Here is a 14,759-nt window from a genome sequence, read left to right as displayed (position 1 = left end):
GGGTCCCACGTGGACTGGCTGCAGGTGCCTCCACATGTTGTGTAGGGGCTGTTTGGCCATGCAGGTGACTCTCTCCGCAGAGTGCACCTGTCTCTCGCCACACTCCATCGGACTGACTGGAGGGGGAACAGTCTCTGTAGGCTCATCTCCTCTCGTCAAACAAGCGAGCCGGGCTCCAGCACTCGGATTTGGGGCACGAGTCTGGGGTGCTTGGGATGCAGGACAGTTCATCCTCAGATGTCCGATTTTCCCACAGCCGTAGCACTTCTTCTCCAGTCGTGGCACCGATGATCTCTGATCAGTGGCAGGGACGCTGCGGTGCGGTTGCTGGCCAAGAGCACCCGGGTTAGAAGATGCTTGTCTTTGGGGGTGATGAGCTGAAGAGGGGGGTCCCCTTGGTGGTGCAGTCTTTTGGAGCTGGCTGCTGGCTGGGCGCTTCTGCCCCTGTGGCCGAATTGCCACATACTTGTCGGCTAGATGGGCAGCCATCTTTAAGCTGGGTGGCTCCCGATCTAGCACCCACTCCTTCACTTCTTGGGCGCACCTGCGGTAGAACTGCTCCCTGCAGATCAGGTCGATCAGTGCGTCCCATGTAGTGGCTTCCGAATCCTTCACCCACTTCACCACGTACTGCCGCAGCTGGGTGGCGAACTGCTCATGGGTGCTGCTCGGATTCTTGGGCAAGTCTCTGAACTTCTTCCTGTAAGACTCTGGAGTGATGAAGAATCGCTGGAGGAGGGCCTTCGCGACTTCGTCGTAGTTCCCACAGTCCTCCGTGGCCACTCCTCGATAGGCCTCCAATGCCTCTCCATGCAGAGTGGGCACAAGGTGTCTCACCCACTCCGACTTGGGTAAATCGTGTAGTTTGCAAGTCCTTTCAAAAACTTGCAAATGTCCATCAATGTCCCCATCACTGTCTGCAAACTTGGCAAACTGAATGCGTCCCGATCTGTGTACAACAGCTGACAACGGCTCCCGGGGTACCACGGCCTGTGGTGCCCGCTCATCACGCCACATCTGGATGATGATCAAGCGCTCTTGCTCCGTTGCCCTTTCCCCCAATTCCGCTAGCCGATCTGCTAGGGTATCCGGGCCGCCCCCCCTGGGACGTTGGGATCCTGGCCCTGCTAGGGATTGCTGGGAAACATGGCTGCTGCTAGAAGGGGCGGAGCTTGTGGGTCTCACCGGTTCCATACGAAGGTCCACTGGTGGGCCGTCCTCTGCGATGCTGACGCCGTCAGTGCTTTCCACCTCCGCCCGATGGGACTCCTCCAAGCTCCTGAGCGCCGCCTTCATGACGCTTCTGGACGCGTTGGAAGGGATATCCACACCCTTCTCCTGGCACACAATCTCCAGATCGCCCTTGGACATTCCCCTGAATTCCGCCATCTTGTGCGTTCTCCTGCGCTGCAGTTACTCCTCTCCTGAGTAACTCGGCTTCTCCAATCGGGTGATGAAAAGCCGCCTGGGATTATCCCACCACTATGCCACCAATTTCTGTGACAGGACGGTACCGTACGGAAGCACTCGCCGCTTGCCGCGTCCCGTTGACTGCGCACAGAATGGAAGGTCAAGCCGCACGAGGCCTGACCACATAGGGGATTCCCGCTTACCGTCAGTAACCGCCTGTTACTGACTCCACCCACTGCGCTGTGGGCGGGTTCTTGCTGCCACCACCAAACTCCTAACCTGCCGTGGCGTTTGGAACCACCGTTCTGCTCTGTATGTGCCGACGCACTGCCTTACCACCCCTGTGTGGTGCTGACGAATCCCCACTAGCCATTTGCTAGGCCTCTACCGGTAGCTGGCGGAAGGCGGAGCTTGGAGACGCTAGGTGCTTCCCTGGACAGCCGGAGGACGGGGCTAGGTTTGGCCTAACCCTGTTGGTCACAAGATGAAGCAGTCTTGAGGCAAAGATGTTTATTGCTCAAATAACCTTTAAAAAGGCTCCTCCCTATTGCTAGGGGCAACAGCATACAATCAAGATGTTTTCAGCAGAAGAAGATGTTACAACTACAACTCTGGAGGCACGCAGGTCTCCTTTTTATGTCAGTTTTCCACACAGTACCACAGGGGGGTAAGCCCTCCCTGTCTTCTCCAACCAATCAGGTTATTTTACAAAATACCAATAAATTACATTTTACAAGGATATAAGTGCAATAAAACAATATCCTCCTTCCTGTCACCCAGACAACATTTGGTATCAGATTAACATTCACTATTGATAAATTTATCACATATCTTCAAAATACAAATGTGTCTGGTCATTCCCATCTGCAGGCAATCCCAGTGTTTAAGATTACAACAGGAATAGCTACAATACAAACAAACGGTCTTCCTTCCTTTATCTGCCATTCGGATCGTATATCACTTACATCCCCTACATGAAACAGATTCCAAGCCCATAGACCCAGTGATTAGTATCTCTCTCTAAGGAACTCACACATCAAAAGGTATTGTCCTTCACACCTCGCTGCTAGCACAGAGCCCTTAGCATGCCCCTTCCTATTTCCAGAGGATAAGAGTTGCTTATTCAGACAGCTATAGTAACTGCATTTTTTCCTTTAAATACATTTCATTTAAACACGTGTTTCCCTTTAAATATACACCAAGCCTGTCTTGAATATAAAATAAATACATTTAAACATGCCTTCCTGCAATGGTGCACAGAGCACTACATATGACATGTTAAAAGTAAAACACATCATTAAACAAACTTTTAAACAGTCCGTAACATGGCGCCGGGCACGAGGATTAACCCCTTCAGTGTCGCAGACGCCATTACACGTGTGGCTGGCTAGTCTCTCCGGCCACAGTACCAAAATCCTATTTTCTCTTACGTCCTAGAGGATGCTGGGTACTCCAAAAGGACTATGGGGTTTATACCAAAGCTCCAGACCGGGCGGGAGAGTGCGGATGACTCTGCAGCACCGACTGAGCAAACGCAAGGTCCTCATCAGCCAGGGTATCAAACTTATAGAACTTAGCAAAAGTGTTTGCCCCTGACCAGGTTGCCGCACGGCAAAGCTGTAAAGCCGATACGCCTCGGGCAGCCGCCCAAGACGAGCCCACTTTTCTGGTAGAATGGGCTTTTACTGACTTCGGCACGGGTAGCCCGGCCGAAGAATGAGCCTGCTGAATCGTACTACAAATCCAGCGTGCAATAGTCTGTTTTGAAGCAGGATGACCAATCTTGTTAGCAGCATACAGGACAAACAGCGCCTCCGTTTTCCTGGCAACAGCCGTACGGGCGACGTAGATCTTCAAAGCTCTCACCACATCCAGAGACTTTGGAACCGCCACAGCATCCGTAGCCACCGGCACCACAATAGGTTGGTTAATGTGAAACGAAGACACCACCTTCGGGAAAAATTGTTGACGAGTCCGCAATTCTGCCCTATCTGAATGAAAAATCAAGTACGGGCTCCTGCACTCACATCCGTGTGTGTTCAACTGCGGGGTGCACCCAGTAGAATCCACACAATCATGGTGGATCCACACATATAGTCGTAGTTCCAGTTTCCAGGGGGGCACTCTCCTTCAGACCGCAACGTCTGAAATTGGTAATGAGAATCCTGTACCGCAAACCTTAGGAAAGCCTGATGCGGTGGATAAATCGGGACGTGTAAGTAGGCATCCTTAATGTCCACTGACGCCATAAAATCCCCCCCTTCTAAGCTGGCAATCACCGCTCGAAGAGATTCCATCTTGAACTTGAAAACTTTCAAGTATGGATTGAGGGATTTTAGGTTCAGAATCGGTCTGACCGAACCGTCCGGTTTCGGCACCACAAAGAGGCTCGAGTAGAACCCCTCCCCCCGCTGAGACGGGGGAACGGGAACAATGACCCTCTGGAGACACAACTTTTGTATTGCTGCCAGCACGACCTCCCTGTCCGGAAGAGACACTGGCAGGATCGACATGAAAAACCGGTGAGGGGGCGTCTCCTGAAACTCCAGCCTGTAGCCCTGAGATACAATCTCTAGAACCCACGGATCAAGTCCGATTGGACCCAGACCCGACTGAAGAACTGCAGACGGCCCCCCACCGGCACGGACTCCCCCAGGGAAGCCCCAGCGTCATGAGGTGGACTTGGTAGCGGCAGGGGCGGACTTCTGGTCCTGGGAGCCTGACACTGCAGGCGACTTCTTTCCCCTTCCTCTACCTTTTGAAGCGAGAAAGGACGAACCTTTTCCTCGCCTGTATTTATTTGGACGAAAGGACTGCATCTGCTGATGTTGTGGCTTTTTGTGTTGTGTGGGAACATAGGGAAGAAACGAGGACTTACCCGCCGTTGCAGTGGAAACCAGGTCCGTCAAGCCTTCCCCAAACAGGACATTACCTTTGAAGGGTAACGCTTCCATAGCTCTTTTGGAATCGGCATCAGCATTCCATTGATGGATCCACAGCGCCCTCCTGGCCGAAATCGAAATGGCATTGGCTCTTGACCCCAAGAGACCAACATTCCTCGCCGCATCCTTCAGGTAATCTGCAGCGTCCTTGATATAACCAAGAGTTAAAAGAACAGTATCTTTATCAAGGGTATTCATATCAGCAGCTAAATTCTCAGCCCATTTAGCAATAGCACTACTCACCCATACCGACGCCACAGCAGGTCTGAGCAATGCACCCGTATTAGTGAAAATGGACTTCAGAGACGTCTCCAGCTTGCGATCCGCCGGATCCTTGAGAGCTGCCGTGTCAGGAGACGGAAGCGCCACCTTCTTAGACAAACGAGATAAAGCTTTATCAACATTAGGAGACGCCTCCCATTTTCCCCTATCAACAGATGGAAAAGGATACGCCATGTAAATCCTCTAGGGAATCTGCCACCTCTTGTCCGGCGACTCCCAAGCCTTTTCACAAAGAGCATTCATCTCATGAGAGGGGGGAAACTGCACCTCAGGTTTTTTCTCTTTAAACAAGCAAATCCTTGTTTCCTGTACTGCAGGTTCCTCAGAAATGCGTAACACATCTTTTATAGCCACAATCATGTACTGAATACTCTTAACTAATCTAGGATGTAAAGGAGCCTCAGTGAAGTCGACATCGGACTCAGAATCCGTGTCGGTATCAGTATCTACCACTTGAGTAAACGGCCTCTTTATCAACCCCGACGGGGTCTGTACCTGCGACAAAGCATCCTCCATGGATTTTTTCCACACCTGTGTCTGTGATTCAGATTTATCTAATCTCTTTGATAAAGAAGTCACATTAGAATTAATTGTATTCAACAGTGCAAGTAAGTCAGGTGTCGGCTGCGTCGACAGAGCCAACTCCAGACCCGCATCTGCACCCCCATAACCTCCTCCGGTGAATAACATTCAGCCTCAGACATGTCGACACCTAGTATCGACCCACCGACACACACATACAATGCCTCAGCAAGGGGACAGGCCCACAAGGAAGCCCGGACAGAGAAACACAGAGGGAGTATGCCAGCTCACACCCCAGCGCCCATATATCCCACCAACGAAAATATATGTACCAGCGCTGCCCAATATACCAATTATGCACCAGCTACTGTGTCCCCTCCCCCCCCCCCCCCCCCCCCCGATAAGCTCCCCGTTACGTTAATGGAGCTTGTGGAGGTCCCGGACCAGCGTCTCCTGCCTGCATGTGAGGAGAAAATGGCGCCTGTGAGCCGCGCGGCTAAGCTCCGCCCCTTCCCGGCGCGCTTCAGCACGCCAAATTCCAAAACAGTAAAATGCCGGCGGGGGTCCCGAAAACGGTGCCAATGCACCGATCAAACATCTGCCGGCCCAAGAAGACCCAGTAACATGCTGCCCAGGGCGCCCCCCCCCCCCAGCACCCTGCGAGTGCTGGAGGAAATGTGTGTGTAGGAGCATGGAGCGCAGCGTTGCCACTGCGCTGTACCTTTACTGTAGTCTTCTGCCGTCCTGAAGTCTTCTGTTCTTCTCATACTCACCCGACTTCTGTCTTCTGTGAGGGGGGTAACGGCGTGGCTCTGGGAACGAGCAGCTAGGCGCACCAAGTGATCGAACCCTCTGGAGCTAATGGTGTCCAGTAGCCGAGAAGCAGAGCCCTTAAACTAAGAAGAAGTAGGTCTGCTTCTCTCCCCTCAGTCCCACAATGCAGGGAGCCTGTAGCCAGCAGGTCTCCCTGAAAATAAAAAACCTAACAAAGTCTTTTCCAGAGAAACTCAGGAGAGCTCCCCTAGTGAGTGTCCAGTCAGTCCTGGGCACAAAGTCTAACGGAGGTCTGGAGGAGGGGCATAGAGGGAGGAGCCAGTTCACATCCACTTTAAGTCTTTTCAGTGTGCCCAAGCTCCTGCGGATCCCGTCTATACCCCATGGTCCTTCTGGAGTCCCCAGCATCCTCTAGGACGTAAGAGAAATATGAAGTTAACTTGCTTGGACTAATAAATAAAAGTATTACTGCCTTTTAAATCAAAGCATAATGGTCTAGTCATGGAGGGGTATAAATCCTGCTGCCTTAAAATAAATCAGAATGGATGACCATTTGCTGAAATTCACTTAGGCAAACAGGGTTATTCTAGCCATGATTACAAGCAATAGACCTGAGAGCCACTCAATTAAATCATTTGTGATCTTGCCCATAACTAAGAAATGTAATAATCTCAACTTACTGAAAATTCCTCTCCAGCTGTTATTTTATCGACTCATTTTGTTACGCACATTTAGAAGAGGTTAATGTAATGATCTACTACCTTGAAACACTACAGGCAGCATACTTGCCTTGGCCTTGCCTTGAAAGTTGAAAGTCAGCACGTATTCTCCGGGGCGGGTTTCACTCTGCCTGATGACGAAGAGTCCATGACTCCGAGTTCCACCAGAAAGCACCAGTTGAGCAGCCTTGATGCGCGATAGTGTCCCATGGAACCAAGGGTAGTCAAATAGGTTTATCTCAGCATCTTTTTCACCCTCTTCACCTAATGTCCCAAAATGTAAAAACATGGCATGTAACATTATAATACCACTTGTATACAGTATATAGAGATGTAACATGCTACTTTCCTGATTTCCTTATTTCAGGTTAAATATACCTAAAGTCTAAAGAAAGATTCAACTGTAGGGTTGATTTTCAGTTTACATTACTATTTGGGAACTCAGGGTATTATTAATTATAAAATATCCGGATGCACAGAACATTTAGCACAACTGTGACTATATGACTGCCTTGGCACATACATTAGTGTACACCAAATTTCTGCTTTTGGGACTGTATCAAGGACTGTGGATCCAGACGTGAAGGTGGATGAAAGTTCTGCCTTCTATAACTTTTGTCATTGCTTTTTCCATAAATGTTCAATGTCCGATTCCCCCATCCTTTCTCCAAACCCCACTTAAATATATTGGGGTCAACATTCAATAGTGCATTTCTGCAATTAGCTCTCATTACCAAAAAACACCCCAATCCACCAAGCTCCACCTATCAAATGCAGGGCCGGATTCACAATGGGGCGGATGGAGCTGAAGCTCCAGGCCCCCCCAATGAAAATACCAGAGGGTCTGCTGGAGCCAGGAAGGTGTATACAGAAAAAAAAAAAATTCTGTTGCAGCCAGCACTGCAGTCCTCCAAGGTCCCCTCCTCTTGCCAGACCTCCACCTCACACCCTCCCACCAAAATAATCTAGTATCCGATCCAGTATTACATTACTGTTGTATGGTTACCATGGTGATTGCTAGGCTGGATTAAGGGGGCTAGCAAGGTTTACTGCTGTTTGCTAAATATATGATGCAGCAGGCCACACCCCATATGTAGACCACACCCATCCACAGAACTGGTCACACACCCCTAAGGCAGCACACAATAGGCTCTTAATAAAGTTCAGTTCTAGGCCCATGCGGACCTTAATCTGGCACTTATCAAATGGCAAATGTATTTTAAAGTTGGCCTCTAAGTAATTGCAGCCATCTAGACACATACAGGTACATGTGAGCATAAATGGGTATATCAATGCAGAACTAGGCACATGGTGTTCCACAACAGCTTTCACTCTCTGGGCTTACTTTTGTTTACAGGTTCACAAATGAGCTTAACCATTTCTTTAATAAAATAAAACACCACGGGCAACTCTCAGGGTTCTTCATAAATTGTTTTCTGTACCTGGTCCACTGTTAGATGCCGGAGACTCCAAGGTCTGCAGAAAGTTCTCTAGGGGGACCTGAACAAAATGGTCTACTGTAGTATTTTCCCAGCTTCTTATCGGAGTAGGTACAGCAGGTAGATGCAGAGGAAAAGCAGATATTGCACTAACATCCTGACCACACATATCAAGTGGTCGGTAAGCTCCTGGACACAAGAAAAAGGAGATTTATGGTAGACTTACCATAGTTAAATCTCTTTCTGCGAGGTACACTGGGTTCCACAGGGAATACATCGGGGTGTAGAGTTGGATCTTGATCCAGAGGCACCAACAGGCTAAAGCTTTGACTGTTCCCAGGATGCATTGCGAGGCCTCCTCTATAACCCCGCCTCCGGGCACTGAAGCTCAGTTTCGTTAACCAGTCCAGTGCAGTAACAGGTAAAAGAGAAGGCAGATGTTAGTCACATAGAACCACGTTCTCACGAAAGGAGAAGGGACTAGCGGCTAATGCCATACAAACCCAAAGAAGCTAGGTGCATCAGGGTGGGCGCCCTGTGGAACCCAGTGTACCTCGCAGAAAGATTTAACTATGGTAAGTCTACCATAAATCTCCTTTTCTGCAGCGGGGTACACTGGTATTCCACAGGGAATAACAGCGGGGATGTCCTAAAGCAGTTCCTCATGGGAGGGGATGCTCTGTAGCGGGCACAAGAACCCGGCGTCCAAAGGAAGCATCCTGGGAAGCGGAAGTATCAAAGGCATAGAACCTGATGAACATGTTCACCAAGGACCACGTAGCTGCCTTGCACAATTGTTCAGCACACGCGCCACGGCGGGCCACCCAAGAAGGTCCAACAGACACAGTAGAATGGGCCTTGATAGCAGCAGGAGCTGGGAGTCCAGCTACGCATAAGCTTGTGCAATCACAATTCTAATCCATCTGGCCAAAGTTTACTTATTCGCAGGCCAGCCACGTTTGTAAAAACCGAAAAGTACAAAAAGGGAATCTGACCTCCTGATAGAGGCAGTCCTTCCCATGTATATATGGAGAGCCCGTACCACATCTGAAGACCGCTCTTTGGAGGACAAATCAGAAGAGACGAAGGCCGGAACCACAATCTCTTGGTTAAGGTGAAAAGATGGCACCACCTTAGGCAAATAACCTGGGCAAATTCGAAGAACTGCCCGGTCACGGTGAAATATCAGAAAGGGCAGACAGGACAAAGCGCCTAAGTCTGACACCCTCCTAGCAGAGGCAAAAGCCAGCAGAAACAAGACCCTAAGCGTAAGCCATTTAAGATCCACAGACTCAAGAGGTTCAAATGGAGGCCGGAACCTTGTGATTGTGTCGAGACGCCATCAGGTCTACATATGGTAGGCCCCCCTTGTCCACTAGGAGTTGAAAGACATCTGGATGAAGACTCCACTCTCTGGTGTGCATGTCCTGACGACTGAGGAAGTTCGCTTCCTAGTTGAGGACTCCCGGAATGTAGTAAAAACACAACCTTCAGTGTAAGATATTTAAGATCCACAGACTCAAGAGGTTCAAATAGAGACTCTTGCAGGGTATTCAGGACAACAGACAGATCCCATGGAGCCAAAAGGAGGGACATAGGGAGGCTGAATCCGTAAAACACCCTGAGTGAAAATATGAACGTCAGGAATAGACGCAATTTTCCTCTGATATATGAACCCTGAGGGAGGCCAGACGAAGACCAAAGTCCAGGTCTTGTTGCAGAAAAGCCAAAAGTCTGGAAGTTATGAATTTGTATGCATCGTAATTCTTAGCAGCACACCAGGTGAAGTAAGAATCCAAAGCCAGTCTGGCCTCGTCCAGGTAGATACAAGGGCCCTGAACGAGGAGGTCTGGGCATTGAGGAAGTGGAAGAGGATGGTCTATCGAGAGACCCTGCAGGTCTGAGAACCAATGCTGTCTGGGCCACGCTGGAGCGACCAGAATTAGTATTCCTTCTTCTTGTTTGAACTTCCGTAGCACCCTGGGCAGGAGTGACACTGGAGGGAACATATAGGGCAGCCGAAAATTCCATGGAATTGCCAATGCGTCCACGAACACTGCTTGAGGATCCCTTGTCCTTGATCTGAAGACCGGAACCTTGTGATTGTGTCGAGACGCCATCAGGTCTACATCTGGTAGGCCCCACTTGTCTACTAGGAGTTGAAAGACTTCCTGATGAAGACTCCACTCTCCGGCGTGCACATCCTGACGAATGAGGAAATCCACTTCCCAGTTGAGGACTCCTGGAATGAACACTGCCAACAACGCTGGCAGATGACGTTCCGCCCAACGAAGGATTTTTGACACTTCCATCATAGCCATGCAGCTTCGAGTGCCGCCTTGATGGTTTATGTATGCCACTGTGGTGGCGTTGTCTGACCGTACTTGAACAGGCCTGCCCTGTATTAGGGGTAGGGCAAGAGTTAACGCGTTGAACACTGCCTGCAGTTCCAGAATGTTTATGGGGAGGAGAGATTCCTCCTGGGTCCACCGACCCTGGAAAGAGTGTTGCTGTAGCACCGCGCCCCAACCCCTCAGACTGGCATCCGTAGTCAGGAGGACCCAGTTGGGGATCCAGAAGGGACAGCCCCGCTCAACTGTTGGTCCTGTAGCCACCAGGACAGAGACAGACGAACCTCCAGAGTCAAAGAGATCATCTGAGATCTGATTCGATTAGGTAGGCCATCCCACTTGGAAAGGATTAACCGTTGCAGAGGGCGAGAATGAAATTGAGCGTACTCCACCATGTCAAAAGCCGACACCATCTGGCCTAATACTTGCATCGCCGAGTGTACCAACACCTTTGGGCAAGAGAGGAAGTATCTGATCCTGTCCTGAAGCTTCAGGACTTTCTCTGGAGACAGAAACAGTCTTTGGCTGTGTGAGTCCAGCAGCGCCCCTAGGTGCACCATGCTTGTAGAAATTGTACCGTCAGGTGCAGATAACTGAGGAGGACATCTTGGGAATTTGCAAGGATCAGTGAGTCGTCCAGATACGGCAGGATCCTGATTCCCTAACGGTGGGGAAGGGCCGTCATCACGGCCATGACCTTGGTGAAGATCTGAGGGGCCGTGGCCAGTCCAAACAGCAGAGCCTGGAATTGATAGTGTAGGTTGCCAATAGCAAACCGCAGATATTGCTGAGGCGACATGGCAATAGGTATATGCAAGTAAGAATCCTGTATGTCCAGGGATACCATATAGTCTCCGGGTTCCATGGCCAGTACAATAGAGCGCAGAGTTTCCATACGGAATTTGAACTCCCAGGAGGAGGCCCGCCCTGTCATGCAGCTGGCTTGTCTTGTTTGGAAGCAGGCTGACGGGCAGCCCAAGATTGTTTAGGTTTGGGCTTAGTGGTTTTGGAAGCATAAGCCTGTCTCGGGCACGCCTGACCCTTTGCTTTCCGAAAGGAATGAAAAGTGGTACTCTTTGCCTTCGATGCAGAAGGATTAGTATTTGGGAGAAATGCAGTCTTAGCAGCCGCTAAGTCAGTCACAATCTTATTAAGATCTTCCCCAAACAGTATGACTCCCTTAAAATGGAGGACCTCCAAAGTGTTTTTGGAGTCCAGGTCCACCTTCCATGACCTCAACCACAGAATACAGCGAGCCAAGATGGACGTAGTCGACGCCTTAGCCGCCATTACACCTGCTTCGGAGGACGCCTCCTGAATATAATGGGAGGCTGTGGTAATACGAGACAGATATTGTCTACCAGTATGAGATATATCCTGAGGTAGCTCTTCCTCTATAGCCTGAACCCATGCTTCGATACTTTTTGCGGCCCAGGAGGCTGCTATAGTGGGTCTATGCAGAGCACCTGCAAGGGAGTAAATAGACTACAGGCATCCCTCCACACGCTTATCTGTCGGTTCCTTCAATAAAGTGATAGTGGTGACAGGCAGAGTAGATGACACCACAAGCCAGGTGACATGGGAATCCACCGGAGGTGAATTTTCCCACTTGTTACACAACTCAGCAGGGAGAGGATAACGTGCTAGCATCTTTTTAGACAGGGAGAATTTCTTTCCTGGAGAGGACCAGGGTTCCTGACGTATATCAATTAAGTGGTCAGAATGGGGCGAATATTACTTTAGTTATCTTCTGACGTTTATACTTATCAGTTTTCTTAGACGCAGTAGTGGGATCTACATCATCATCGATTTGTAGAATCAGCTTAATAGCCTCCACTAGGTCAGGGACATCAACCTGAGCTGTAGGTTCCTTGTCAGAAACAACTGTATCAGTGTCTGACGGGTCAGTAAATTATCCATCCTCATCAGAAGTAACATCTGAGATATTAGTGGATTGTGAGGAGGAAGCGGCCCGCTTAGATGACCCCTTGGCCTCAGAGGGACGTGGGGTAGGTTTTTGACTAACCAAAGATTGATTGAATTGTTGAATCTGGAACGATAGCGTATCCGCCCAGGGCGGATTTACCACAGGGACAATATGTGGCTACAATGGCACAGGAGGTCCCATAGGGGTCGTAAGGCGTGTGACTAGTGGATTAATCATAGTTGAAAATGCCGCCCAAGGTGGCTCGTGATTGGCTACCGGAGCAGCAGGCTGACTGGGAAATGTATAGCACCCAGTACACAGCCCAGTCAAAACTTCCCCTTCAGGCAAATCCTTGGTGCAAGTACTGCATGATGCAGGAGCATCCGCGGATTGCCCGCCCTTTGTGGCAGACATTATAGAGAATGTCTCGTATTTCCAATTCTTCTTCAGGTGATACATACATTATGAGAAAAAGAACCTAGGACAACATTCAACACAAAGATACCTTGATGCGTTTACCACCCTCCCTCTTGCTGTGAATGTGTTGGGGTACGCCTTCTAATTATTGTAAGCTGACTACTTTTGGGTAATATCACCTGACTGGTTTGCACTTCAGAGAATGAAAGACACCAGACAGGACTTTAAAGGGATCAGGGCACTACTCGGTTAAAAGATACCTTGATGTGTATACTCCCTCTACCCTTTGTGTGAGTGGGGTACGCCTTTGAGCAGCTTCTAAAAATCTGTATTCTCACCTCGTTACTTGTTTAAGAACAAACTACACATTGTATTTCTTTTGTTATAATTTCTTCTGGGGTACCCATTCCGGATATATATCACCTGAAGAAGAATTGGAAATACGAGAAATTCTCTGCACCTCTCCTAAAAAGGGATGTACTAGCTTCTTTCCTATTAAGCGCACCGTATGTTATACAGGTCCAAAATTTGTGTTGTGTGAAATTGTGTTTTAAATGTGGTGACATTTATTATTTGGACCTGAACAAACTGAGCTGCTTTGCGCCACATTGACGCACTTTCCCCCAAAAAACTTATTTTTCTATTATAGAGAATGTAGCCGCAGAGTCTAACAGTACAATATAGCCAGACATATACAATACCTGCAAATAACTCCCTGAATTATGTGACAGTAAATACGGGATACAAACAGAGAATAAATGCGGTGTGAGCAGGGCCCGTGCTAGGGTGTTTGGCGCCCCCGTGTAAACTATCAATTTGCGCCCTCCCATATTATACAAAAGGACAGCGCGCACCTTTGGTGTGTCGAAGAAAAGGGTGTGGTCTCACACAGAAGGGGCGTGGCCACGTAACAGTACCCCCATTTCAAATTTCACCACACAGTAGCACATTCTTATTCACATTGCGCCCCCTTCACCCATTACACATTTAACTTGTGACCCCCCCTACCTTAAATATTTAACTTGTGTCCCCCATTCTTTCTTATATAAGGCAAGTCAGAAGGTGCGGAGGGAAAACGCACATCTGCAGCTGTGAAGGCTCCGCATAAGCTGCCTTAGCAGCTGCATAAGTTACAAAGCGGACTGCAGTATAAAGGTAATACACTGGTCTGGGTGTAGTATGGCTGACCGGCAGTCAGCATACCGACACAGGGATCCCGGCGGGGAGGGGTGAGTGCAGCAAGCCCCTTGCGGGCTCGGTGGAGACACAGGTTCTATTCCCACTTTATGGGTGTCGTGGATACCCACGAGTGGAAATAGTCCCTGTTGATCGGGATAGTGAGGGTGCGGGATGTTGGTGGAGGTCATGTGACCGCCGGTCTCATGAATACCACCCACTGGTCTTATTTCACCACCACCACTACCGGGTTGTGCTCTGACTTGCTCCACTGTCAGTGCACCCTGCCGTCGGTACCAGCAGTGCTCACACACTGCTCAAAGTTGCAAAGATGAGGTGACAGGAGGGGCAGGTCAGGGAGGGGACCACCTACTTTCTCGTTTTGGCCCGTCGCTAGTGCACCATTAGTCCTGCTGACTTATACACTGTTTGAGGGCCCCTCAAGTGCTGTGGGCCCTGGTGCATTGCAGTGGCGAATTTAGGGGTCAGGCCACCCTAGGCACAAAATTATTGCCCCCCTCCCCCCCATACACACAACTTATTTTAAAAAGGGGGGGGTAGAAAGGGATTAGGAGTGGGAATCAGGGGTAAAATGGGAGTTGTAGTGTGAATCAGGGGGGCAGGATGGGATTAGTAGTGGGAAGTGGGGGCAAAATGGAAGTAGTAGTATGGATCAGAGGGCAGGATGGGAATAGTAGTGCACATCAGGGGAAACAGGCTAGGACTATTAGTGGTGGGGGGCAGGCTAAGAGTAGTAGTGGGAAGCAGGGGGCAGGTTATGAGTAGTCGATGGGAAGCAG

The 14,759-nt window shown here is 49.5% G+C and overlaps 1 protein-coding gene across 2 annotated transcripts in view; it reads right to left on the bottom strand.

Moving 5' to 3' along the window:
* Positions 1-14,759, bottom strand: part of SH2B2 (SH2B adaptor protein 2) — a 236,713-nt gene that overhangs the window by 29,116 nt on the left and 192,838 nt on the right. The window contains exons 6-7 of one of the 2 annotated variants that reach the window (XM_063956060.1): positions 8,092-8,277; positions 6,720-6,913 (exon numbers count right to left, since the gene is read on the bottom strand). In XM_063956060.1, coding sequence (XP_063812130.1) covers positions 6,720-6,913; positions 8,092-8,277 — 380 coding nt within the window. The remainder of the gene's footprint in view (positions 1-6,719; positions 6,914-8,091; positions 8,278-14,759) is intronic. The other variant, XM_063956061.1, reaches the window with a different exon arrangement.

This window comes from Pseudophryne corroboree, chromosome 2 (genome assembly GCF_028390025.1).
Source record: "Pseudophryne corroboree isolate aPseCor3 chromosome 2, aPseCor3.hap2, whole genome shotgun sequence".
Taxonomy (NCBI): Eukaryota; Metazoa; Chordata; class Amphibia; order Anura; family Myobatrachidae; genus Pseudophryne; species Pseudophryne corroboree.
The sequence above is the reverse complement of the archived record's forward strand: the minus strand, read 5'-3'. Positions and strand labels throughout refer to the sequence as shown.